Source organism: Bubalus kerabau, chromosome 3 (genome assembly GCF_029407905.1).
Source record: "Bubalus kerabau isolate K-KA32 ecotype Philippines breed swamp buffalo chromosome 3, PCC_UOA_SB_1v2, whole genome shotgun sequence".
In the NCBI taxonomy this organism is placed as follows: Eukaryota; Metazoa; Chordata; class Mammalia; order Artiodactyla; family Bovidae; genus Bubalus; species Bubalus kerabau.
This window is the reverse complement of record NC_073626.1, coordinates 43,402,470-43,430,146: the sequence shown is the minus strand read 5'-3', so window position 1 is coordinate 43,430,146 and position 27,677 is coordinate 43,402,470. Positions and strand designations below refer to the sequence as shown.

Sequence of the window (27,677 nt, the reverse complement as noted above, 5' to 3'; positions counted from 1 at the left end):
CTGGGGATCCCCCTCCCCATACCTACATCCTAGACTCTGGCTCAGCGCCAGGGCCACCATTTAGAACATTCAGCTCTGCTAGACAGGGTGAAGGCCCGCAATTAAGTGAAAACGCCAGCATCTGGGAGCCGATGTGCTGGGTCCCAGCCTGGGTGACAAGTAACTCTCTTCCCCCTCTGATCTCACTTTCCCTTCAACATACACACAAGAGTGATGTGGCTGAGGACAAAACTGAGTTCTGAGCTCCCAAGAGTCATGAAAGCATGGATCTAGTGAGCCCACCATTTGCTAATGCATTTGTCAATTAAGTTTCTTTCATGCTACAGACCTTGAAACCTGCCTCACCATCTCCTGGCCAAGGTCATAGGTCTGTCTCACAAAAGTACATGGGGGTAGGATCCAGATTTGCTTGTCAACTGCCTGGAGTGTGGGCCCTAAATGGTTCTCAGACTCCCAGATCAGTCTGCAAAAATGCATCTAATCTGAAATCAACCAGAACCACCAAGGAAACACATCAGGGAAAATGTTCCTTCTCTTCTAAGTCCCAGTCCCAACTCACCCTTGTCTGCTTCTCCAGTAGGAGAGGCTGGTGGTGCTTGGTGTTATCACCCCCACACTGGGCCTGACACGCAGCACGTGTCCACACAGTGCCCGGTGACGGTCCACACTAACCGGTACATCTGTGCTGGGGATGGGGCAGTGCCTAACAGAGGCACGGCAGGGGCCCTGGGAACCGGAAGGCCACTGCAAGGAGGTTCTGGTCACATGACCGGGTCACAGAGCAGGATACACAGGGCTTCAGGGCGCGATAAAGTCACTGACACACATGAAAATAGGGTTTTTGTTTCTCTTTTTTTGGTGTGTGTTAATTTAATCATACAAATATTCATTTATACAGTAAGGAAAAACCTCCTCATCTTCATCTCCTCCCAGGCACCACGAGGCCCCACCAGGAACACCCACCCAGCTCGCTTGCTACACGCCAGTGTCCAGGAGGAGGCAGCAGCTAAGCTGCTCCAGCATTCACCCAAGGAAACAGCAAAAAGGCAGGGCGGGGTGGGACAGGGAACCGGCTTGCACTTCTGGGGCCTGGCAACCCCACCACCCTCTCCTGCCGGGGCTCACGCTCGATTTGGGGAGGTGTTTATTCTTAGGCCCTCTCCCCTCCTTGGCCATCCTGGGGCCACACCAGCTGTTCTGGTGAGGTTCTTTTCTGGCTCCAAGTGCCTTTGATGGACTAAAGTTTACGGCCAGTCCTTGATGGGGGAGAGAAGGCTTGTTTCTTGTAGAAAAATGCCCCAAATTCAACTATCCCTGTGGCAAAAAGAAAAAAAGCATGCACACGTGCACACACACCCACACACACCTCACTCCATGCACACAGAGAGGTTCCTCGCAAGCCTGAGCCCCTCTGCCTCCCCCGTGGACTCAGGTCCTGAAGGATGGCGCATGCCTCCCCTCCTGCCTGCTAGACACAGGTGGTCCTGCCCAGAGGCAGCCTGCCATTTGGTAAAGAGTCCAAGAGGAACTGAGGGGGTAACCTCTGCTGTCCCATCAGGACGGAAGAGGGACTCCAGGACTTGCTTGGAACTCAAGTCAGAGAGAGGAGACAGATGATGGTACAAGGGCCTCCAGGTCCTGGGGCAACCTCAGATTCCTCCTGCCCCTACTCCACAGCTTGTGCGTGCTCTGGTGTCGGCAAGGAGCCTACCTCTCTGAAGACGCATACAGAAATGGTTTTGTTCTTGGGAGGGAAGCCCCACATGCTTGGGACAATTACCTTGCCAGGTGAGATTGCCTAGAAGCAAGAGGAGGAGCAGGAGCCCCCTGGCAGGGCCAGACCCACTGACGGTGACCTGGAAGCCAATGCTGAGTAACCAACGGCAGGCAGCTCCCCGTGGGGAAAGGGGACGGGGCGGCTGGTGTGGGGCACATCAGGAGGCCGGGAACCAGGGGATGTGAAGCCTCCTGCCATCCCATGCGGGCAGCTGAAGATGCGATGCCAGCAAGCCAGGAGGGGCTGAAGGGGGTGTGCTCCAGGAGGGGCAGTGTCTGGGAGGCTGGTACCAACAGTGGTGGCAGTCTGGGCCTGGCAGGGCCCTCAAACAAAAAGCCATCGTGAGCCCCTGGCTCAGGCCTGTGGTAGCCTGGGCACCTGGCAGGGACTCCCCTCTCCTCTGCTGGTAATAGGGTGCTCTTGGTGTGCATAGAGAGTAGGTGCCCCAGTGTGAGCCCTGGTCCACCCCAGCTGCACCGCCCCCTCAGCGCCTGGCTCCACCCTCCCTTGGGGTTCCTCCAGTGGACCAGAGTTTACTCCCCCTTTATTCTGGGGTGGGGGGTAGGTGGGGAGGCATTGGGGGAATTTCATACAAGCTTTTCTCTCACAGTCAAGCTTTTAAAAAAACAACAGTCTCAGAAGAGAATGAGGAGGCACAAACAACACACACGTTCGGAACTCAGACACCCAGACAGACAGATAGGCAGGCAGACCCTCACCCACACCCAGGCTATATGACCCCTTGCCTCATTGACCTGGCCTCCCTGCTGGTTCACACCCCCGGGGAGAGGGACGGTGTGGCAACAGGCAGGCGACCCAGCAGCTGCACCCTGGATCCGTATCCCGGCTATCAAACCAACCAAGACTCAGGGAAGGAGGGGCTGAGAAGAGAAGAGGGCCTTTGCATATTCTTGTATCTTTGGCAGACAGCTGTTCTGGCCTGGTTCCAGCTCCCCATGGAGGCGTCCACATCCCAGCCTGCTCAGAACCCACAGGGTGCCCGTGGGGCCACCTGTTCCTGTGAGCAGCCGGCCTGTCCACCCGGGCTCCGCGGGGCTGCCCCGAGCCCGCCTCCTCCCAGTCACTAAGCATCCTGCTTGGGGCAGGGTCCTTTCATTCCCGGCAAAACGTGGTCTCCAAGATCACGCGGTCAGTAAGCGTGGCCCTTCCCTGTGGCGAGTCCCCCACCTGGGGCTACATTCTCATACCCGAATAGCACAGCCTCCGCTAACAGGCTGTGAAGACACCACACGGGACGACGGCAGGGAGACACGGGGGAGGGGAGCTGTGTGACAACAGAGAAGCACAGGCACCTCCACACGCGCCTGCTGCACACTCGCTGGTGAGCAGCACCGACCCCTGTGCGCGTGCACAGGGCGCACACGCACGCATGCACGCAGCACAGAGGCACCGCTCCCAGCGTGAATGGGGAGCCACTGTGTGCCAAGCATCCAAGAGAGCTGTGTGGTGAGCGTGCCGGCGCCGGGAAGGGAAGTGATCTGAGCTGTTACATGCGTCTGCAGGCGGACACCTCTCGGCCTCAGAAGCTCCGTCACCTGCGCTGTCCTCCAGGCTTCCACTGCTGGCCGCACAGGGAAGCCTGGTCTTCGGAGAGGTTCTGGTGGTAACAAGCCACAGGGTTGACGCATACAAATGTCAAAGGTGTACATCAACAGAAGATTAAAGAGAAAAGAGGAGGAAAAGCGTGGTAATTCACTGGCTGGTGCCATTAAAAAAAACGGGGTCAGAGACTCGAGGAGTCAGGAGGCAGGTGTCATCCTGCAGCGCCGACCTGCACGGTCCCGAGCAGGCCGCGCCAGCTTTTGACCTGAATCGCTTCCAGAGCAAGCAGCTATTCTATAAACAGCATGTTATCCCTTATCTAAAAAAAAAAAAAAAATAGTAAAAAAAAAAAAAAAGTGGGGAAAGAGGGGAAAAAAATTAACATGTGCTCAAAACTACAACCTGTCTGTAGGCAAAATAATTTTTGTTTAAAAAGATGGCTTTTTTCCCCCATTTAAACATTTTTTTCTTTTCCTTCCCGAGCAACCTAGTGACTTGTTAGACTGACACCTAACAAACGAAGCCCAAAGTGGCTGCATGGATCTCTTCTTGGTAGCCTCAACACCACTCCTGCGACTCGGCATTCACACATGCACACTGAGTTTACTCAAAACTAGTCTTTTCTGCGTCTTCCTCTTCTTCCAGGATGGGGGTCAGAGCCAGGGGTCCGTGCGATGTGGTCTGCAATCCAGAGGAACCCCCTGCCCTTCCCCCCCCAGAGTCAAGCCTTCTTTTGTTAGTTTTTCTTCTTGCTGACACCCGTTTAAGACTGGCCGAAGGGGTAAGGCCCGTGGAGCCCCTGGAAGAGAGTGAACACAGTCAGTGGTTGGCAGACAGCAGGGACAACGAGGCAACCAACCCGAGCAAAAGAACCCACGGTTCCCAGTGAGCCAGAAGGAAGCCCCGAGGCACAAACATGGCTCGAGGGCTGACTTTGCCATGCAAATCCTCGGGAGGCCACAGATCGGCACAGTGTGAGGTGCTGAGTCTCATCCCTCAAAGACTTCATCCAAGAGAGCTGAGGCTGGTGGGCAGACTCATCTCTCAACTTCTACATTAACTGGTACCAACTTCCCTCCACCCAGGTCACAAAGTCTTCCCTCCTTCCTGACAACACCTTACATCTCTGCTAAAGATCCTTGGACACCGCCTTCTGCACCTTGACCTCAGATGCAGGCCGCTGTGGGCTGACGACACACACACTATCAGCAGCACACACACTGGAGCAGAGGCAGCAGCCATCCAGCAGGCACCCAGGATGGGCATGGCAGCGGGGGCTTGGCGTACACTGTCTTCACCTCTCACCCCAAAGGCCAGGCTGAGTGTTGTTATGCCCATCTGACCGCAGACAGATTTGTTCAAAGTCACGTAGGTAGTAAAGGGCAGAGCCAAGAGTCAAGCCCAGGTCTGATTTTTGTTCTCTTCACATTGCCTCTCCCTGGCCATGTGATGATAAGGTTTGTTCCAAATTCCCAAAGGCTTTTTCCCTGCTGCTTGGCTGGTGGAGAAAGCACCAGAGTTTCCCTTTTTCCTTATGTTAAGAATGAGACACGAAGAGGTGCCAACCCCAAAAGCAGCTGCATGAATTCGCTGGAGGACGTCCTGTGCCTCCCTGTTCCACTGCTCCCTGAAGCGTGGGCCTTGAAGAGACCGGGTCAATGCCAAGACCTGGGTGGGCAAAGGTAACTGGGAACTAGCCTCACGAAAGGTCCGACATCCCAAGCTGACTCAGAAGCAGCAGGGCCCTTGGACCATTAGCTTGTTAAAGACATGGATGGTTAGAATCTGCTTTTCTTTAAAAAATGACACTTTCCTTTGGGAAAAAAATGTAAAAAAGTGCACGGTTGCAGGGTTGCCAATGATTAGCACAAATCCCTTTGTTTGCTGCCATCTCTAGCTTACCTGTCCCTGAGCAGTGCTTATCGGCACCCAGTAAGTACTACTGAATTAACAGCTGAAAGAAAACAGGTATTTCTCAGACTACTACCTGCAGCATCAGACCCTTTTAAGTCACAAGAATATTGGCCTTTCCAAACCAAGTTTTTGTTGTTGTTGTTTTTGGTCACATGGTGTGGCATGTGGGATCTTAGTTCCCCAACCAGGGATCGAACCTGTGCTCCCTGCATTGAAAGGTGGAGCCTTAACCACCTGACTACTGGGGAAGTCCCCTATACCAAGTTTTTAAACAGCCACCCAGGCTTGGGGACACACGCATCCGAGTCATGCACCCATCTGGTCACAGCCTCCTAGGTCCCAGAGAGGGTGGGCTCCCTGGGGGTGGTTAGCTCGAGATGCACAGCTCGCACTCGTTCCCAAGGCGGTGGGCTGCGGGTTCCACAGAAGCAGGAGGAGATCTGAGTTCTGCTCCTGGCTTTGCACTTAGCTCTCCAAAGTGGCCCTGAGTAAAGTCCCTTCCCCTCAAAGGATCTCAGACTGCTCCTTTAAACTTACAGATTTAAGGTTCTAGGAGCTGACTCAAAGTACCTAACTCAGGAGGCTGAAAAACAGTATTCTAAGAAAAAAAAAAAAGCCCCTTGATCACACTTTTTTAGACCAGAGGTCAAAGCTGCCAAGAATAGGGAACATGAGATTCAAGTTTTCAGTTTTTTTCCCCGCCAGTGGAAAGCACTGAAATTGCCCTTTGCCTTTTTATTTCCTCCCCCATAAAAAGCCTCAAGAGATCAGATACAGGTCTCGAGCTGCTTGGTGGTATTGCCGGAGAGGTGAAAATGGGGAACAGACAGGCCAACAGCGATACAGCGTCAGCTACGTGCTGGGTGCTGCTGGGCAGGTGAAAATGTTCTCCTAAATTCTGACACAGACAAACCGGGGCAAGCACGCTCTCCAAGCTCACAGAAGTGAGGCAGCAACCTGACTGGGAGCACAGAGCTGGCGAGCGGAGCGGTGGTGGTTCAAATGCCAGGTCTGCAAGTCCCCGATTCACTGTGCTGCCAGCAGGCGAGTGGAGGCTGTCACACCACCTCGGTGGTCACAGACCCAGCCACTTGCTCAAGTGTGGCCTGGATGAGCAGAGGGCTCTCAGACCCCATGGTGTGGGGCCTGGCTGGCGGGTCACACGCCCCAGAGGCAGAAATTAAAGAAGCTTAAAACACGCTGCTCTCAGTACTTCCTGACGACGTTCACTGACAAACTACAATCCAAGGAGAGCAACAAAGGCTTAGATCCCTGTGAGATTTAGAACCAACACAATGCTCAAAGGGCTTCGTGCAGGAAAACACACACAGAGAAAAGAAACCTCGAAAAACAAACATGCTTTTGTCTTTTATGAATTTTTTTCCCCTTTACCCTAAATTAGACTACTTTCCAGACGGAAGCTTCACACACTTCATGTGGGCCTTTATAAAGCCAGCACTAGCCTTGTGACTTGTCTGGAATGTTTGGAGAAAGGAGTTGATGACTTTGCCAAGGAGTGGTCGTGCGTTGCTAATTACAGATAAAGTGAATGGATCCCAAGCAATTGGCAGAGAGAGGAGTACAGATACAGGCATTTTCAGATTTCCACCTGAAGACTCTGGTCCTTAGAATATGCAGTGTGGTATTTAACTAGCTTAGATTAAGAATTATCGGTGACCCCTTATTTACTGACTGAGGTGCTGTGTGCCTTTTGGAAAGAAAAATGCCATCTAATTCCCTTTCATCCAGATAATGGCATATTGGAGTTGTTGACGTTTAACTGGTGCAGAAATGTGGCTTGAAGAACAAGCTCTATCTTCCTTCCCCCCAGATTAACTACAATCACTTCAAGGAACAGAGAGGGAGCTGAGTCTATTTCAAAACTACCTGATCACCTAGACTCCCCACATGCAGGATTACAGGCATCACAAGTGGATCACAGAACACAGCAACGCAACACCAGTCACACAGGAGAAGCCTGGCGGAGAGTCCAGGAACAGCTTGTCCAGGGTGTCTGATGGCAGGAGGCCAAGCATGAAGTGCCTTTCCTAAGAGTGGGATGGACGTATATTCGAAACGAGAGGCCCATCCACATTTCAGCTTCCACGGGAGTTCCAAGACCCTGTGGAACAGGTTCTGGTGGCTGATGTCTCCAACGCCAGTCTAAAAGTAGGGTTTGGCAATACAGGTAAGTGTTCGCTCTCTCCTGAGACGTAGCGGCTCTTCAACTGTTACCTCTGGAGAAAGCAAATGCCAAATATTTTCCTTAGCCTGGCATCCCTGACATCTCTTCTACAGCCACTGTGCCACGAATAAGGAAAACAGATAAAGAGATGGATGCATCAGATGGTGCCACAGAGCCCAGAGTTAAACTCCAATGCAAGCAGAGAAGGAGGTCATCACAGCATGATTACAAAGTTCACTGAGTCTGAGGCAGAAGGTCACCCTCCTCTCTTTGAGGATTCATCTCTCACCACATCACTAGCAGCAAGGCTGGATTTAGGCATACTAATAGAGGGTGTGAATGACAAAACCCAGAGAAGAACTCCTCTATCTGACTCTCCAGGTCTAAAAAAACCCAGGACAAACTTGTGCAGAAATGGCTTTTCAAGAGCGACATTTCTTGGGAAGAGGCCCCACATCTGCTAAGGGACCAGAAAGCTATTCCTGATGAAGGAGTGGCAGCCTCTAGGTCCACAGGGGTTGAGGTGCTGCCTGTTTGCCTCAGTCTTCCCTAAGCTTTTTGATGGACACTGTCATGGCTGTGAGCCCTGGGACCTCAATTCTACTGGCAATGGGGCACATGAGTCCCCTTAAACCGCTCGAGGCCCACACGGAGGGGCCTCTCTGCTCGTGGGCGTCTGGGAAGAGACTCTGGCCTCAGGCCAGAGGAGGAGTCCGGTAGTTGGGCCAGGTCCCTGACTGTGCTTCTGAAAGGTAATAACCATTGTGAGCCATAATTTGGCTAACCTCCTAAAATATTTTTAAAAGAGAACACTAGTAGATATAAACAGACAAGCTCAGTTTCATTCATCACAATCTTCTGAAAGGACAATTTAAGATCTAGTACTTGTGGGCCTGTGCTCAAAGCAAAACTAAAAATAAAACTATCTCTATGATCTGTTTTTCACAATGGTTGATAAAGCCCACGGTGATTTGGTTTTCACTGATTTTATGTGAATGGGCACCTACAATATCTTTACCTTCTTCCTAAAATTACACAGAAATCAAAATAACTTTTCCAAAAAGGAGTACAAAAAACCCCAGGAAACTAGTTTTGTTTCAGCTGGAATGCTTATTGATGTTTACCCGTAGGACGATTGTGCTATTAGAAGAGAAAGTCACCTTTTCAAGATGGTAGAACCTGTTTCTGCCACTTATTTGTGCCTGGCATGCAGTTAAGACCCACGTTTCAGTAAAATGGGTGAACGAACTATGGAATACTCTGCATTGCTGAGCCATCTGTTTAACCTTCCAGGGGAGAAAAAAAGATTAAAATTCCTAAAGAAACAAGGATGTCTTATGAGGGCTTTTGGGGTTACTCTTCCTATATGAAAGCTGGTTTAGATAAAGCATCACAACACAAAAACTTCCATATACCTGTCTTTATTTTATCTGTGATTTGATTTAAATAAATAAAAAGGTTCATGATGGTTAATAAAAAGGCAAGAGTGTTTGCTGCATGGCTGTGAAATAGCATGCTCTTGCGGTGTGTACTGATGGCAGCATCAGATACCACCACCGGGCCCTCCTCTCTCTCCCCCTGGGCCCCCAGCCAACGCTTTGCCCACCTAGCACTTCTTTTGTATTGCTTATGTGCCCTGAATGCAAACACAGACGAATACACAGTTTAGTGCTAAGTTCTGTTCTGATCCTGCACTGCAGATCTGCTGCGAGGCCCTGTCAGGGGCTGGCTTGGCTGGTGAGGACCAGAGACTGATCAACCCCTGATGGAACCTGCTCGTCTCTCGTTAATTACAAGTCAAGTCCATACTGCAGCAACAGGCCGCGCAGTGAGGACTCCTCTCCCAGGAGCACACAAAGCAAGGCCCTTCCCTCGAGAGGTGCTGACCACTCAAGGCGGCTCGCTGGTGGGGCAGCAGGGCCAGCCCAGCACGACGGGAACTTCTGTGGACGCTTTAACCTTGGTGTTCAAGCCGCTTTCATGCGACAGTCCTCAAAATTTCAAAGATGTGTTCGATGCAATGGCTGAAGACAAGTGTGAGAATCAGCCAAAGAAAAGAAAACAAATGTACTTTTATGCATGAAAACTGTTCATGGGACAGGCTCAGTTCACAGCCTCTGTGTCAAAGTTGTGCTGAAAAGCTTAACTCAGTTTTAAGCATGGTGAACTGGTGTTTTAAAAGCCCTATAAAGCAATTTTTATACTTACCTCGATAAGACAGTTTTTCTGTTGCTCTTAACTAACTTCTACAATCCTGCTGGGGACCTTCTCCACCCCCCTCTATCCACCCACACATTCTTTCCATCATGCACCCCTCATTCTTCCTCTGTCACTCATCCTCCCATCCTCCCAAGCTCCCCAGGACCAAGCTTTCAGAGCCTTCACCTACCTTCTGACAGATCAAGAAAATCACCATAAAGAATAAAACTCAAACATCACTGCGAATGAAACTGTATTACTGAAAATCCTACAAGGGGATGAAGGATATTGGCTATGTTCGACTTTGCCTTTCATTAAAGACTTCAGAAAAGGCTATTTACTATTTGAAATTCTAACCCCCAAGATCTCATGTAATATCAAGTGTGCTAGAATCCAGGTGACATGCTGGCAGACAGAGAGCTCTCTCATGGCCATCTCCTAGGGTACAGGAGATTCCTAGAAAGGAAGAAAGAAGTGATAAGAGTCTCACTGGGGAGGACAGCTAAAAGGAGGGAAAGCTCATCCCAGTTCCCCGCCACGTGGCCATGGGTACTGTCCCGTGGGCGCCCTGAGGCACGGGGTGAGGCTGTGGGCCCCACTTCCTCTCGCAGTCTCCATCCAAGCCCCAGGACTCCCCTGCCTCTCTCACTGTGGATTCACAGCATCACCTCCCCTACCCTGGACAACCACTGGCTGACTGAGGGAGAATAAACGGTCTCTCCTTCAGCCATACTTGGCTTCATCTTGCCACTTCCCTGCTCAAAAGCATTGCAGGCTCTCTTGTTTCCTTTCACATTAAACGCGAACTCTCCTTTGCTTGGCTTTCAAAGGTTTCCTCCAAAATTCACCCCACCCTCTTTAAGCACACCTCACTCAGCACAGTCAGGCTGGCTGGTGTCCCAGAACACTGCCTGTGAATGCCTCTGGGCCTTCCTGCATGTGGTTCCTTTTTCCTCCACATCAGTTTGAATCTATCATTTTACTTTCTTTCTTTTTGGGGTGGGGGAGGGTCCTACTGCACGGCATGTGGGATCTCAGTTCCCTGACCAGGGATGGAACTCAGGCCCTGCAATGCAAGTACAGAGTCCTGCCCACTGGACCACCACGGAGTTTCAGTATGAATCTATCATTCATCAAGATATCAGTTCCTGGCTACTCCCAAACCACATTGCCTTCTCTTTCCTTCAAATTCAAGTACACTCAAAACTCAATATACTCCATCTTTACTGGCCTCATTCTTTCGTATGAGCTAGTCACATCTATGTAATCAGACAGTAAATTCTTAGGAAGGATTAACACAGGCTGAGCACCCGAGGACATGTCCCTTACTGACCAAATACCAAAGCTCCCTGTTAGTTCTGACTTGCTTCTGCAGGTGAATGTCCACAGTTTTGACAAGGGTCTCCCTCACGGCCCCCTGATGTGCAGCTGCCACGGGTCTCACGTTGTGCACCCGGCCCTGCTGGAGTCAGAGCAGACTTGGCCGAGAGCGCCGGCGCGGCGCACATCCTCACATTTCTGAATTAAACTCATCTGTTTGAACCTGTACATTGAGAAAGTTCCACTCTGAGAATTTTCATCAGAAATTAAAATGCTAAATTCAGAGTATAGGGAAAAGAATACCTCCTTACAACTGAAGTAAAACTATGGGAACACTAGCTCTGTTTCAGTTACAAGACTGCCCAGCGTCAGTGCAGCCTAAAACAATGCTCAGAGCCCCAAAGCACAGAAGATGGAGCTGAACGTTCAGCTTTGAAGCTGTTGAGGGACAAAAGGGAGAGTTCCCGGAGGTAACTTTTTATTCTCAAATAGTAATGTTACAAACAACAAAAGACATTTTCTAAGGCTCATGGTGTTTGCCTATTTTTAAAATGCACATATGACCCATGCCAATGCAAACACCAGCAAGGCTGGGAGGACTGTATGGGTTCTTCTGGGCTCTCAGAAGGGAGTCATCTTAATATCATTAAACCAAGTTTCCTAGCAAACCTCTTCTGTCCAAAATGTGCTAATCTGCCAGCAAACTGGGTCGCCTTCCTCAGTTGCCAGGCACTGCTTTCTCCTTGGCCACGAATTCTTTTCTGGTCCTGAAGATGAACAAGAAGGTCTCTACCACCTGACGTAAGTGTAGAGACTACCTTCAGAGAACAGCAAACAAACTTTCCTTCCTGCCAGCAGGCCTCAGCATAATGCAGTCTAGAACATAAGACTCAAACTGGGTTCCCTGAGTTCCAGCCCACTGCCCACCCCCAATCTGAGCAAGTCATCTGAGCAAGTGAATGTGAGCAGGTCAGTGACAACTTCCTTCCTGTGCTACACTGGGGGCCAGGGAGGTGCTACTGGCTTCCAGTGGGTAAAGGCCAGGGATGCTACTGAACATCTTACAGCGCATAAGATCTGCACCCCCCTGCAACAAAAGAAGACTCGTCTGACCTAAAATGCCAATAGTCTTATTCAGCCGGCTGAGAGAACCCTGCTCAACACAGACTCATCATTTTGTGGACGGCAGCCAGGCTCACAGTGTTAGATATCATCCATATGGAATGACTCCCAAATATGTTATCTCCACCAAACCCTTTCTCCTAAACCATGTTACCAATTTGGATACACAACAGCCTCCCTGATGCCTCCATTTGGATGTTTATAGAAATCTCCAATGTATTTCAAATAGAGTTCCTGATCTCTGCCCACCTCTCCCACAGCCTTTCCTCTCTCCATGGAGAGCAATTCTACCCTTCCAGCTGCTCAGGCCAAAGCCTTGTCATCGTTTACTCCCCCTTACACCACCCTTCCGACTCATTAGCAAATCCTGTTTGTTCTAGCTAATAAAGCAGACCCAGACACAGATCACTGCTCCAACCTATCTGGCTACCACTCTGCCACAAAGTGCCCATTCTCTTTATCCACATGACTGCACTAACTTCCCCACTGGTCTCCTGCTTCTGTCCTTGTCCTTTACTCTCCACAGGAGTGTCAGAGCATATCTTTCACTACATGAAGTCAGATCACATCACCCCTCTGCTCAAAATCCTTTAATGGTTCCAACCTCTGCTCCTCAGGGCAAAAGCCCAAGCTTCACAAAGATCCACAAATCCTTCCATGATCTGGTTTCCATCCTGCAACTTCCTCTCTTACCACGTTGGTCTTGAACAAACCACGTAAACTTCCACTTCAGGGCTCATACTAACTGTAAAATATTCACTGTCCAGATAGCCTTTGCAGAAACAAAATCTGGCTTTAAAGGGAGTAAGACAGCCCTAAGCATGTTCTAGCTTTAAAATATTACGTTCAAAAGGAGATTTTAGATTCATTACAGGAAAATGAAAAAAACTCCAGACTGTATCTTCTGGCCACAGTCATGGAACACAGACAAGCTGCTGCTGTCACAACTGTGAGTTAAAGGAAATCTCAACATCACCAAACATCTACACCCAAGTGACCACGGGTTCCAGGGACTCGTTTCCCTATATGGAGGCTGGAGAGAGGGGCTAATTTCTGTAGCCGCCAGAGACAGCAGCTTATGGAGAGAGAGGGGTTTAGCAGTAGAGAAGTCACATAATATCTGGTCAATAATTGGCTTGATTCTCATTTGAAATGTAGCAGTGTACCACAGAAAGCATGCTATTCCGAGCCGACAGCTGTAAGCTCAGCCAATAAAAACATGTACTTGAATACTATTTGTAACTAGGAAGCAAGGCAATAGATGGTCAAGAAAGCAGACTCAGGAGTCAAAAAGAACTGGTTTTGTTCATATCCTGGTTTTACCACTTTCGAGCTGCATGAGCTTGGGCAGGCCATGGAACCTGTGTGCCTTCAGTCTCAGCAGCTGTAAACAGGGATACTGACAGAGCCTGTATCATGGCCCTGTTGTGTGGACTAAAACAAACGATGTCAGACTGCTGCCTCTGCCTCTGGGGGCTGGGAGGCAGGGAGGTGACTGGTGTTTTTATATAAACTTTGTGGAACTACTTAGCTCCTTATACTATGTACATTGATAATTTTAACAAAAATTAAATTTAAGAAGTCCTCCGCACAGTGCCTGGCACAGAGTAAGTGCTCAATGAGTTTATATAACTGACTACCACACTCCCACTGGCCCCCAAAGGGGAGGGGGCAGGTGCATGCTTCTGCTAGCTGTCCCTCGAGAGAGGAGAGCACAGCTGGACAGAGCACCAACTGACACAAGTTTTCCTTCCAGCTTCTTTGCGCCATCTTTAAACCTCTCAGGGAAAGGGGTTGCCCCCAAGCACGAGGCAGCGGGAAGGACGTGCTGCCCTCCACCGCTGGCAGCCCAGCTAAGGACACCAACCGCCAGCCTGTGGGTCAAATTCAGTGCCCTCAGAACCGAGCAAATGTTGGGCCCAATTCCATTAAATCATTTCTTATTATTATGTGGTACACTGACTAGACTGGCTACTTCAAGGTAGATAATAAGATCCACAAGCCATTACACTCTCAGGCCCATAAAGCAGATTTGCTTTTCTAAATTTCTCCCTCTAACCTCCTGTTGTTGTTCAGCGGCTAAGTTGTGTCTGACTCTTTATGACCCCATGGACTGCAGCACACCAGGCCTCCCTGTCCTTCACTATCTCCTGGAGTTTTCTCAGATTCATGTCCACTGAGTCAGTGATGCTACCTAACACCTCATCCTCTGCCTACGTTTCTAAACCCTCACCTAAGCAGAGAGAAACGAGCTCTTCCCTGCTGTAGGTTAGAAGAAAGGTGATTTCTGATATAATAAAAGCAGACTAACTTTTTCAGCTCCAGATCCAAGATATACTAAAGGGTGATTGTCAGAGAGAGAGAAAGAGGAGCAGGTGGAAATTGTGGGCAGGCAGGGCAGATGGCACTCGGCACTGGCTGACGCTCGAAGAGCATGAGGAGCCTCCCCCAAAGATAATAACACGTTTCTCCTTTCGAACCAGCACTTGGAGGAAGTAATAACAGTGGTTCAGGCTGTAATCAGTTTAAAGGAGGAGTATATGACAAACAGCAACTCCAAACATTAAAAAAAAAAAAGAAGAACAAATACAAAATAAGAGGTATAGTCCAAGTAACAAAATGAATAAATGAATTTGAGATTCTTTTCAGCTCCTCCGATGTAAATCATTACTCAATTGCTAGAGAAAGGAAGCAAGCATTTGGGCTGTCCTGAAGAGCAGGCCCTTGGTCTTGGCCAGTCATACTCATACTTCCAGCTACCCTGAATAAGACCATTTGGTTTGTATCTTGCTCCTCTCTGTAAGGCCGTCTTAAAAAACATTGAGAAATTTAAAAAATTACTGGCAAGTAAGAAAAAGAAGTATCTAATTTCAACAGGACTTACTTTCTCGTTCCACACCTCTGTAGATTGCTTTCTGCTGCTATCTAACACTGCCCAGATAGAAGCTGCTGCGACCTCCAGAGATGCGTCCCCGCTAGAGCGCATGGCCAGACGGGCCTTGAGTCAACAGTGCGGCTGTTTGTCCTCACCGGCTCCCGAGCGAATCAAATAAAAGGGGTCATTAAAACAGCATCTAACCTTCACCAGTACTTGGTCTGACGGTTCACCTGGGACAGGTCAGCCACAACTGAGCTGATAATGAGGCCAGCCAATTTTTAACAAAAGCAGTCAGATTTATGAATCCCTGGAGCAGGTCAGCACATACTTACTCACCTTTCTGACTCCCTCTGACAGTTCTCACACAAGGAGGGCCCAGGCCCTCTGGATGTTGAGGGATGAAGCTAGAACAGACAGAGCTCCCTGAGTCCCTGCCCACAGCACAGAGCACTGGGTCCAGAGAGCTTGGCATTACTCAAGGGAGGCAGGGGAAGGGCTCCCAGGGCGTCTAGCTCCTGCCACTGACAGATGTGCCATTATATTATCTACCCAGCCCTCACAGAAGGTGCATGGAGCAATCTTTTCATCTCATTCTACCAACCTTAGCAAGTTAAACTGTAACTATGGAAGCAGCAGGAAACTGGACGGGTCTCCTACAACTGTGGTCATGGGCTTCCCAGAGCATCATGCTCTCTCCAGCCTTCAGGGCAGGCAGGGAATTTCTTTAGAGTAAATCAAATCTACCGCTAACTCAGTGATCCCTGATACCAGGGCACCAGGTGCTCCGCCTCAGTCAGTTCAGTTCAGTCGCTCAGTCGTGTCCAACTCTGCGTCCCCATGAATCGCAGCACACCAGGCCTCCCTGTCCATCACCAACTCCCGGAGTTCACTCAGACTCACGTCCATCGAGTCAGTGATGCCATCCAGCCATCTCATCCTCTGTCATCCCCTTCTCCTCCTGCCCCCAGTCCCTCCCAGCATCAGAGTCTTTTCCAGTGAGTCAATTCTTCGCATGAGGTGGCCAAAGTACTGGAGTTTCAGTCTCAACATCAGTCCTTCCAGTGAATATTCAGGACTGATCTCCTTTAGAATGGACTGGTTTGATCTCCTTGCAGTCCAAGGGACTCTCAAGAGTCTTCTCCAACACCACAGTTCAGAAGCATCAGTTCTTTGGCGCTCAGCTTTCCTATCCAATAAAGATGGCACCTGGGGTGAACTGAACACCTCTGCTCTAACTCTAGATTTCTAGGAGGCTATCTCAGTCTTTCCACTCATTCATAAATAAAAGGGGGCTATTTATTATTAACACCACATGGTTGGTGCACCCTGAGAGTTCAAAAAGTTTTTATTTTTATCAACTAAAAAAAGAAATCACTACTGTAAAGACTCAACAAATAGAGGAACTCTTCCACCCCCCACCAAAAAGAAATGCCACAGCAATCCCCAGTTTACGTTAGAGCTTCTTTCTTCAACTTTTGTGTCTTTCACACCTTGATAATACTGGTCATCGACTCAGTTAATGCTTTTGATCACAGGAAAAACAAAACAAAGGCAGATCTAAGCGGAGCCCAGGCTCACCTACTAATACCTTCAGTAATGTGGCACCTGGACTGGAGTCCCAGCTCTGCCCCTCACTAGCTGTGTGATACTGGGGCAAGTCAGCCCCTCAGAGCTTTTGTTTTCTTATCAAAATACGAGATGATACATGTAAAGTACTTGGCAGCACACCTGGCACACGGGAATGGTTAAAAAATAACTCTAGTCTCTACTTGATCTCATCACTTGGTCAAGTACACCCCTTCAGAACCTTAAGCAGTCTTGCCTTATAAATAAATCAATCTATATTCTTAAGCCAAACACAAATGCTTAGAATTATGAATGATCCCTACTTGAAGATATCCATTTAACTATAGTCCAATTTTTTTCAGAGCCATTTGTAATTATTCTATCCAGGTTTTTTCGTCTAAAGGAACACATCGCAACTAACTGAACGTCGCCCCCACTCATCACTCCTGACCACACTGTGCTTACTCAGTATTCTGCCTTCAGCACTGCAACTGCTCTGCTATCATCATCCTTCCTGTCTTTCCAAATCTGTGCTTTTACATCAGCTCCACCTCTGCTTTATCTCTGCCTTCTTAACTAACCCCCAGCCGTGCACACAAATCATACATTTTGACTGTGTGGTGCTCCACTGACCACATTCACACTTCACCTGGACCGAACGGCACGCGCGTTTCATCTCCCCCCTGCACTGAGAACTGCGAGCTGGCAGTGATAACTTCTATCCTGCAAGTCTCCATATTCAATAATGTACACTGATCTGTACATTAGTGCAGATGTGTCGACAAATCCTTACTGGTGACTGTCCATCCTCTACCCCATTTCTAAGGTGTCCTCAGAGGCAGAGCTGACTCCATTTTAGCCAGAAATGCTACCGGAGGACTTGCTAGTGCTCACACAAGTGCCTTCTGAATAAGATTCTGATTCACTTAAGAAGAAAAGGAGGCTCTGATTTCTCTTTGGGGTCCAAGTGCCACATTCTCAATGCATTATAGGCAACAGTCTTGGATATCATCTGCAATGAGAAACTTTTCTCTGTGGTTCTTGCAAATGCTATTTCTAAATGATCCCACAGTTTATGAAATAAGCCCCCAACTCCACCCAGGCCAGGGCAATGACAGACTTAAAGAGCAATAGTCCCTAAAGCCATAAAGGAGCAAAAAATAATTAACAGGTTCGAAACCCAGGAAAAAAGCGCAGTCTCTGGCCAGGAGCAGCAGCCCTCTCAGGCTACAGTGACGGCCGAGCCACGGAGCTCGACTGGTCGGAGGGGCCTCCATTATAGAAAACACTGGGGCAACAGGTTCTGCTTCCTGCAGCTCCCATCTTCATATCACACTCAACTGCTTCCGAGTTCTCCTTCTAACAGCGCATGCTTACCCTAGGGCCTGTACCATCTGGAATAGCCATACCCTGAAGGGTTAAATTTAAGCAAGAGCTATCTGGAGCAATAGGAACTTAGAGGAAAAATCTTTTCTTAGAATGTTAAGACGTGAAGACTTTCCTCAAATATAAGCCATTCCCTCGCCTATTTACTTCTTATATCCTGTACGACTAACATGATTCCACACAATCCTTTATAATGACCATCTAACTAATAAATCAATCTTGTTACACTTCTACTGAATGAAGTCCCTCTTTCAACCATGTGGAGAAAGAGTTCACATCACCAAGTTTGTTTTCTTAATTTGCCTGTGGATCTAGACCACATATAAAGCACTGATCAGAAAAATGCCATTCTTAAAACAGAGCAAGCTGTCCTTCAAATAACCATCAATTTTATTTTTAAAATATTGAGGGTGAATGCCAGCATGAAGCAAGCAAAGACTTAACAGTTATATGATTCTATAAGTGGGAAGCTAAGCTTAATGCATCACATTTTTATTCGAAGAAGGAACAGCAGTGCTCACAGGCCCTGCCACACAAATCACCTACAACAGTTAGCTCTCAGCAGCAGGGCTTTATTCAACCAACCAAAAACAACCAGCAACCGTCATCACCCTTAGCAGAATATGGAAGGCGCTGTGTAATCAGCAAGCATAGAGAAGCAGATCAAGAGATCAAACACCTAGAAGACAGTCTTAGAACAATCAGAGTATTTAAAATGATTAACTCAACAAACAATTCTCTCACTTATTCTGCACACACGAAAAGTCAAAATATCACTTGGGCCACTCTGGGTTGTGAGTGAGGAGGCAGATGGGCCACAAGGGACTGGAAAGATAATCAAGGCTTGGAAACTAGGTAAATAAAGTGGAAGCCCAACAACATGTAGGATAAATAATTGAGTCTGTCTTTTTCTTCAGGAAAAACACTCTACCCAAAACCAAAACAAACAAACAAACAGTAGGAACAAATTCCAAAGGTGTGCTATTGCTCTACATTCAGTACACATTTACACTGGAAGAATGCCTGGTGATATTTTGACTTTTTTTTTTAAATGCTAAAGGTAAAGAACTCTGTTCTTTCAACACCCAAACCAGAGCAGAGAGACAGCAGTATTTATAAAATGTGGATGGAGGAGTTAACACCCACAGGACCTGGAGATGGGGGGGGGGGAGGGGAGAAGGGGTAGGTTTTTGTGCTATTGCATTGGCAGGAGAGCTAAGCAGTCTTAAAGAACATTCTAGGCTTCTAGGTTTGCCAGAAGGGGTATCACAAATCCCAACGCCCACCGCCTATCCCTTCTCCTCTTCTCCGAGGGCACCTACCTTACTGTAAGTCACTACTGATAAGTTGTTTGCGTGACTGCTGGGGGATAGATTTACAGAGTTCTGTGAGAGTCTATTCTCATCTTGCTCGGTTTGGTCAGGAGCAGGAGCCCATGTGTTTTTGCTGATGGAGTCGAACTCGGAACCCCCAGGGTCTTTTAAGTTGTTTTCATCTGATTGTCGGTTCTTTTGGGGAGAGGCAAACGGGTTGAAGTTTCCTTCTACCTTGCGATGTGGCTGTGTGTTGAACTCCGTTTCAAAAGATGACAGCTGCTGCGTGACTCCTAACAGTCCACCCACTTCCACACTGAGAATGACCCAGATGACATCTGAAACAAAGAGGCACTCGTGTTAACGCCCGGCATACCCGCAAGGCTCAAAGCAGCCACCACAGAGAGCCCCAGATACCACCCAAACCACACAAAGAAATCTTCCCACACGCTACTTTAGAAGCTTTACTGACAGAGTAACCTATTACATTTGCATTGCATGCAGTTCTACATTTTTAGTAATGTCAAGTTCAAACTCTGGTACAAAATCAGTAGAGGTCTATGGTTGAGACCCATGAAACTATTTGTAAAAAGGTCCCTAGTTGATTTTGATGCAGAACCATATTTGGAAATCATTACTCCAAAGAAAAATGATCAATATATACAAACCCAAAGGCAATATTTTCAGAATTACAAACTCATGGGTTTTGCTTTATTTTGTAGATTTAACTCAGAAAATTCAGGGCAGGCATAACTCTTGAGTTTATTTAAAAAAAAAAAAAAAAAAAAAGAAGTGCCTGTAATGACTAGAATTGCAACTTATTAACCACCTCCCTCTCTTTGGGCAATTTAGAGTGACCACGTATTGTCCAAACTAGGACAACTGAGAGTAAACGAGGTAACTATTAATAGTTATACCAGGAGGAAACCAGCACTAACCCTAACATATGAGAACAGATACCACCCTGGCTATTTTCACCATCTATGAGTTGGTTCATAAAGAAGGCTGAGTGCTGAAGATTTGATGCTTCCAAACTGTGGTTCTGGAGAAGACTCTTGAGAGTCCCTTGGACAGCAAGGAGATCAAATCAGTCAATGACAAAGGAAATCAACCTTGAATATTCACTGAAAGGACTGATGCTAAAGCTGAAGCTCCATATGTTGCCACCTGATGTGACTCACTGGAAAAGACCCTGATGCTGGGAAAGACTGAAGGCAGGAGGAGAAGGGGACGACAGAGGATGAGATGGTTGGATGGCATCACTGATTAAATGGGCATGAATTTGGGCAAACTCCAGGAGACGGTGATGGACAGGGAAGCCTGGCATGCTGCAGTCCATGGGGTTGCACAGAGTCGGACACGACTGAGTGACTCAACAACAAGTTCAAAAGATATCAAGTTCAGTATGCCTCAGGCTTTCTAAAATAATTCAAGTTAATACCAACTTCATCTTTCTGTCAGATATGGAAACTGTACCATCTACACTGAAACTGTAAGAGGTTTCTTTGGAAAGATACATTGTAGGACTTTTGGTGATAATTCAGTTCTTCATTTTCCTTTCCTTGTCAGCAAGCACTTGTACTCAAGCGACCCTTATGGCACTTAATAATGGCTCCAAAGCGCAAGAGTACTGATGCTGGCCAATTCAGATATGCCAAAGAGAAGTCATAACGTGCTTCAACTGCAAAGGTGAAAAGCTTTCAACTGAATAAGGAAAGAGAAGCAAAACCATATACTGAGGTTGCTAAGACTTAGAGTAACAAATCTTCTAACCATGGAACTGTGAAGGAAAAAGGAAACTCATGCTAGTTTTGCTGTTACACTTTTAACTGCAAAAGTGAGATCCACAGCAAGTGATAAGTGCTTTGTTAACATGGAAAAGGTGTTGAATTTGGACAATAAGCTATTTTGAGAGAGACTACATTCACATAATTTATTACAGTATATTGTCTTAACTGTTCAAATATATTATTGTTGACAATCTCTTAATGTGAATAATTTGTAAATGAGGCTTTATCATAGTTAGGTATGTATAGGGAAAAACAGTATATATAGGGTTCAGTGCTGTCTGTGGTTTCACTATCCATGCTAGGGGGTCTCAGAACATATCCCCCACAGATAAGTGGGGGACTAGTATATAAATGGGAGAAGGCAATGGCATCCCACTCCAGTACTCCTGCCTGGCAAATCCCATGGACGGAGGAGCCTGGTGGGCTGCAGTACATGGGGTCGCTAGGAGTCGGACACGACTGAGCGACTTCACTTTCACTTTTTACTTTCACGCATTGGAGAAGGAAATGGCAACCCACTCCAGTGTTCTTGCCTGCAGAATCCCAGGGACGGGGGAGCCTGGTGGGCTGCCATCTATGGGGTCGCACAGAGTTGGACATGACTGAAGTGACTTAGCAGTAGCAGCAGTACTGTATAAATATATAAGCCTAGAACAAAAAGATGGAGAAGCTCTATACAGTCAGCAAAAACAAGACCGGGAGCTGACTGTAGCTCAGATTATGAACTCCTTATTGCCAAATTCAGACTTAAATTGAAGAAAGCAGGGAAAACCACTAGACCATTCAGATATGACCTAAATCAAATCCCTTATGATTATACAGTGGAAGTGAGAAATAGATTTAAGGGACTATATCTGATAGAGTGCCTGATGAACTATGGACGGAGGTTTGTGACATTGTACAGGAGACAGGGATCAAGACAATCACCAAAAAAAAAGAAATGCAAAAAAGCAAAATGGCTGTCTGAGGAGGCCTTACAAATAGCTGTGAAAAGAAGAGAAGAGAAAAGCAAAGGAGAAAAGGAAAGATATAAGCATCTGAATGCAGAGTTCCAAAGAATAGCAAGGAGAGATAAGAAAGCCTTCCTCAGCGATCAATGCAAAGAAATAAAGGAAAACAACAGAATGGGAAAGACTAGAGATCTTTTCAAGAAAATTAGAGATATCAAGGGAACATTTCATGCAAAGATGGGCTCGATAAAGGACAGAAATGGTATGGACCTAACAGAAGCAAAAGATATTAAGAAGTGGCAAGAATACACAGAACTGTACAAAAAAGATCTTCATGACCCAGATAATCACAATGGTGTGATCACTCACCTAGAACCAGACATCCTGGAATGTGAAGTCAAGTGGGCCGTAGGAAGCATCACTACCAACAAAGCTAGTGGAGGTGATGGAATTCCAGTTGAGCTACTCCAAATCCTGAAAGATGATGCTGTGAAAGTGCTGCACTCGATATGCCAGCAAATTTGGAAAACTCAGCAGTGGCCACAGGACTGGAAAAGGTCAGTTTTCATTCCAATCCCAAAGAAAGGCAATGCCAAAGAATGCTCAAACTACCGCACAATTGCACACTCATCTCACACGCTAGTAAAGTAATGCTCAAAATTCTCCAAGCCAGGCTTCAGCAATACGTGAACCATCAACTTCCTGATATTCAAGCTGGTTTTAGAAAAGGCAGAGGAACCAGAGATCAAACTGCCAACATCTGCTGGATCATCGAAAAAGCAAGAGAGTTCCAGAAAAACATCTACTTCTGCTTTATTGACTATGCCAAAGCCTTTGACTGTGTGGATCACCACAAACTGTTCAAAATTCTGAAAGAGATGGGAATACCAGACCACCTGACCTGCCTCTTGAGAAACCTGTATGCAGGTCAGGAAGCAACAGTTAGAACTGGACATGGAACAACAGACTGGTTCCAAATAGGAAAAGGAGTACATCAAGGCTGTATATTGTCACCCTGCTTATTTAACTTATATGCAGAGTACATCATGAGAAACGCTGGGCTGGAAGAAGCACAAGCTGGAATCAAGATTGCCGGTAGAAATATCAATAACCTCGGATATGCAGATGACACCACCCTTATGGCAGAAAGTGAAGAGGAACTAAAAAGCCTCTTGATGAAAGTGAGAGAGGAGAGTGAAAAAGTTGGCTTAAAGCTCAACATTCAGAAAATGAAGATCAAGGCATCTGGTCCCATCACTTCATGGGAAAAAGATGGGGAAACAGTGGAAACAGTGTCAGACTTTATTTTTTTGGGCTCCAAAATCACTACAGATGGTGACTGCAGCCATGAAATTAAAAGACGCTTACTCCTTGGAAGGAAAGTTATGATCAACCTAGACAGCATATGAAAAAGCAGAGACATTGCTTTGCCAACAAAGGTCCGTCTAGTCAACGCTATGGTTTTTCCAGTGGTCATGTATGGATGTGAGAGTTGGACTGTGAAGAAAGCTGAGTGCCGAAGAATTGATGCCTTTGAACTGTGGTGTTGGAAAAGACTCTTGAGAGTCCCTTGGACTGCAAGGAGATCCAACCTGTCCATTCTAAAGGAGATCAGTCCTGGGTGTTCATTGGAAGGACTAAAGCTGAAACTCCAATACTTTGGCCACCTCATGCGAAGAGTTGACTCATTGGAAAAGACCCTGATGCTGGGAGGGATTGGGGGCAGGAGGAGAAGGGGACGACAGAGGATGAGATGGCTGGATGGCATCACCGACTTGATGGACGTGAGTGTGAGTGAACTCTGGGATTTGGTGATGGACAGGGAGGCCTGGTATGCTGCGATTCATGGGGTCGCAAAGAGTCAGACACGACTGAGCGACTGAACTGAACTGAGAACAAATACGCTAAAAAGGAAACTGAAGAAAACTCTTCTGGATTATGTTTGTTCTCAGTTTTCAATTCTATATCTGAAAAGGGGGATCTTAATTGTCAGATAGCCGTAAATACTTGATTTAAGGTAGTGATTTGGAAGCTGTATTAAAACTTGGTTGTATCCAAATAAACTGAGCCAGAGCGGTAGTGAGTGGAGATGCAGTGACATCTACTGTTCACTTCTATAATGAGCAACTCTTTTTACCTATTGTGAAGAGGAAGCTAAAGCTGCTAGTAACACTAGTGTGGATCAAGGAATGGACATCCATTTCAGACACACTGTTAAAGCAAGTGTAAAACTTTACATAAACTAATATCAAAAAAGTTCAACTTGTGGATTTAACACTGTAAACAAAGACAGGGAGAGTACCACTTCATTTAGAAATGTGGAAGAGGAGCCAGGAGTGGGGGTCAGAGGACATTATCATTCAAGACTTTCGTACAAGGTTCAATCTCATAAACTGATACCATGTGGCTTTTAAAGAACAATTCAATGGCAGGCAACTGAGGGAGACTCATTCTGTGCTCTCTTATTTTATACTTTCTAACCAAAGGCAACATTCCTTCACTCTATTATTAATTTTTTCCAAGCAAAATGCCTTGTCTTTTAGTATATTAATTCCTACTTTTGTCTTCCACTCATCTGTTTACCAAAATCGTCTTGTAAATACATGGTATGGATAGCATACTCGGCTATAGGTCATATGTTTCATTCTCTTAGCTCACGAAACTCTTATGAGAAGGAACAGACTTTTCTGAAGGCTGTTAGCAGTATGAGACTAATGCTTTGAGAGCGAAAGCTTCTTTAATACAACTCACTGAGCCTTAATCATACTTAAGCCATCATAGTCTCTTCACCTTGGCTATTTTTCTGTACTGTTCACAGATTCTACATAATAGCTGTAAAAGGAATGTCACTTAAGGAGTCCCTGATTCATAAACACCAAATAATAAACAGCCCAGTTCTGATTCTCCAAAGTCACTACCATAATGGAGCATTCTGCAGACTACATTACGAAGTCTTCTTCATACTCCTAATTCTTCACTACACTATGAAGACTACGTCTTCTCCATGGTACCATCTGAGCCCTCCTCATTCTACCTATAGACCTCACATTTCACCCCACACATAGTGTGTGTATGTGTTTTAATTAAACAAATTAAAAGGATGATAAAGAATGGTCCAATAAGCTTATTTCAAACAGGCTGACCATTTCCAATTCTTGCCAGAGCACCGTAACTACTGAGATTAAACCTGCCAACCAGGTATTTCACTCTCTCTCATTCAAGTACTAAGCAGGCCCGACCCTGCTTAGCTTCTGAGGTCAGAAGAGAACCCGTGCATTCAGGATGGCATGGCCGTATACCAGGTTATTTCACTGTCTCTGATGATAAAACCACAGCTGTAAGGAACTTTAGGAGTTATTTAATGGAACTGTTTCACTTCCTAGATGAAGGATTTGTGGTCTGGAGGTAGACGTGATGGCCCAAGGTCAGACTTCAAGTTAGAAGTTAACCATGATGATTATCAAGAACTTCTAGCTCTTAGTATAGCTTTTTAAACCCACATTTCTTTCTTCCCCACAGGAATTTGGGAACCAAGTGTCTAGGGAATGAAAGCTTTAGTTAAGTCAGTCTCATTTCCTGGGTCCATAATATCTTTACTGATAGGCATATGATCTTTGGCACCAACAACAAGAATGGGTCAACACAGGATGTACTAGAAAAGTAGCCAAGAAAATATAACCAAGTATCAAGCCTACACTGTCAAGACTTACTGAGCAAATGGAGAAACTGAGTTTAGATGTCTTGCCTTAAGGCAAATTTTTAAAAAGCACCTGAGCCAGAACTTTGGGGTGAGAAGGTAATGCAAATCTTATTTCCTTCAACTCGTCTCTTTTACATATAATAAAACCTGTAATAGTAAGTATAAACTTTTAATAAGTCTATACTTCCTTTTGTAGAAATGTGTCATAAATTACTGAAGAGAGAACATAACCTTTTAACTCTTAAGTTTAGACTATCAGAAGTGTGGAGTAAAGGAAACATTAAACTTGTAGACAAAATCCATCATCTTAATCAATCATGCTGACATACAAACACATCCCAGATTAAATAATATGAAAAACACTTAAATCACATCATAATAAAAGTAAACAAGCACCTATGATTTGTCCACTACAATAGAAATAGTTTAAAAAAATGAGTACAATATTAGAACTGGTAAACTTGTTTCTTGTGGGAATATAGGTTACACTATATTTATAGTACAGGAATGGGTATACTGGGCTGAATATAAGTAAATGGATAGTGGGTGCAAGGTTTTTCTTTATGGAAGAAGGATGTTACAGTAAAGCAAGCAAAGAAGGCATTCTAAAACCCTGTGGTACTGGATTAAAGTCAGACACATCAATACAAACTCACCATTATCCTAATATATATACAAATAAAGAAACAGAAACAATTAGACATTCTGCATACAGGGGTAGTGGGCATACACACACACTCTAGCTCTAATTACTAATGTGACCTACAAGTAATGACTCCCCAGGAGCAATGGCCACTCCTAGTGTTCACTGGTTCCTAAACACTATTCTCTAATGAAAAAAACCAAGGGCTTCTTGGAGAAATGGCTAATTCTAGGGCTGGGGCATGGAAAATTTAAGAAAAGCCTGGAACATCTTGTTGCACCAGAAAGTAAGGAAGTGCTCAAAACACAAAAAGATGGAGCATGTTACAGGAATACAGGAGCCATTTGAAAGAGCTCCCTCTGGAGCTGGAACAATGTGGGCGACAAGATAATGGAGCACTGCATTGTAACTCCAACTATAAAATAAATATACATGAGTTAATAGTTCTATAAATAAATGAGGGAGAAGAGACAAACTTTCTTACAAAAGAATTCCAAATAATATACATACATATATAGATAGATATAGATAGATATAGATATATAATATATAAAGATACTCTCCCTTCCAAGAGGTACAGCTTAATTCTATACACCCTCCCCAACCCACTCTATCTTAGTGATAGCATAGGGAAAGAGAAAAGGATTAACTTTATGGTGGAGAAACTGGCAAACAAACTACTTAACCAAGTGACCAAGGTTAGTTTCATCAGAGATATTTTGCAAATATCAAGTACCCCTAACTCGCCGTAGGGCACTTCAGGGCACTTCACTTTCATAGTATTCTTTCCTAAACTTGTAACATCAGTCCAATAATGTGGAAAACATCAGATAAGCTCAGACTGGAGGACATTATAAAGGACAGTTTATATAAAGGATACTTGCCAGTATTCCTCAAAACTATCAGGGGATATGAAAAACATGGAAAGACAGAAACTGTCACAGACCAGAGGAGACTGGGACACATGACCAGTAAGCGTAACATGGGACTCTAGTTTCTGGAACAGAAGGATTTCTGACACAGAAAGGTAGGAAAAACAATGAAATGCAAAGTCTGGAGTTGAGTTCATAGTAAGGTACCAACACTGATGCCTTCACACTAGCAAGAGTGTCATGATTATGTAAGATGCTAACAATGGGGCAAACTGGGTACATGGGAACTCTGTTCATCTATGAAACTTAAACTGTAAAGCTAAAAATTGTTACAAGTTTACTAAAATAAATTAGTGTAGTATTTTAAAAGTGTATTTTCAGACATTAAAAGGTAAAGTTGTAACAAAGTCAACACTAACAGTTCTCTCTGTAGTGAAGTGATGACAAAGGAGAGTACTTTGATCTACAGCGGGCAGAACAAAGCTGTAGCAGGGCAGGT

At 46.0% G+C, this 27,677-nt stretch overlaps 1 protein-coding gene across 4 annotated transcripts in view; it reads right to left on the bottom strand.

Moving 5' to 3' along the window:
- Positions 1-850: 850 nt before the first annotated feature.
- ILRUN (inflammation and lipid regulator with UBA-like and NBR1-like domains) overlaps positions 851-27,677 on the bottom strand; it is a 105,676-nt gene continuing 78,849 nt past the window's right edge. For 2 of the 4 annotated variants that reach the window (XM_055571661.1, XM_055571659.1), the window contains 2 exons: positions 19,233-19,561; positions 851-4,139 (listed from right to left, as the gene is read on the bottom strand). In XM_055571661.1, the coding sequence (XP_055427636.1) occupies positions 4,104-4,139; positions 19,233-19,561 (365 nt within the window). In that variant the 3' untranslated portion in view covers positions 851-4,103. Of the gene's footprint in view, positions 4,140-9,872; positions 10,095-19,232; positions 19,562-27,677 lie in introns of those variants that run through there. The other 2 variants (XM_055571662.1, XM_055571660.1) reach the window with 2 other exon arrangements.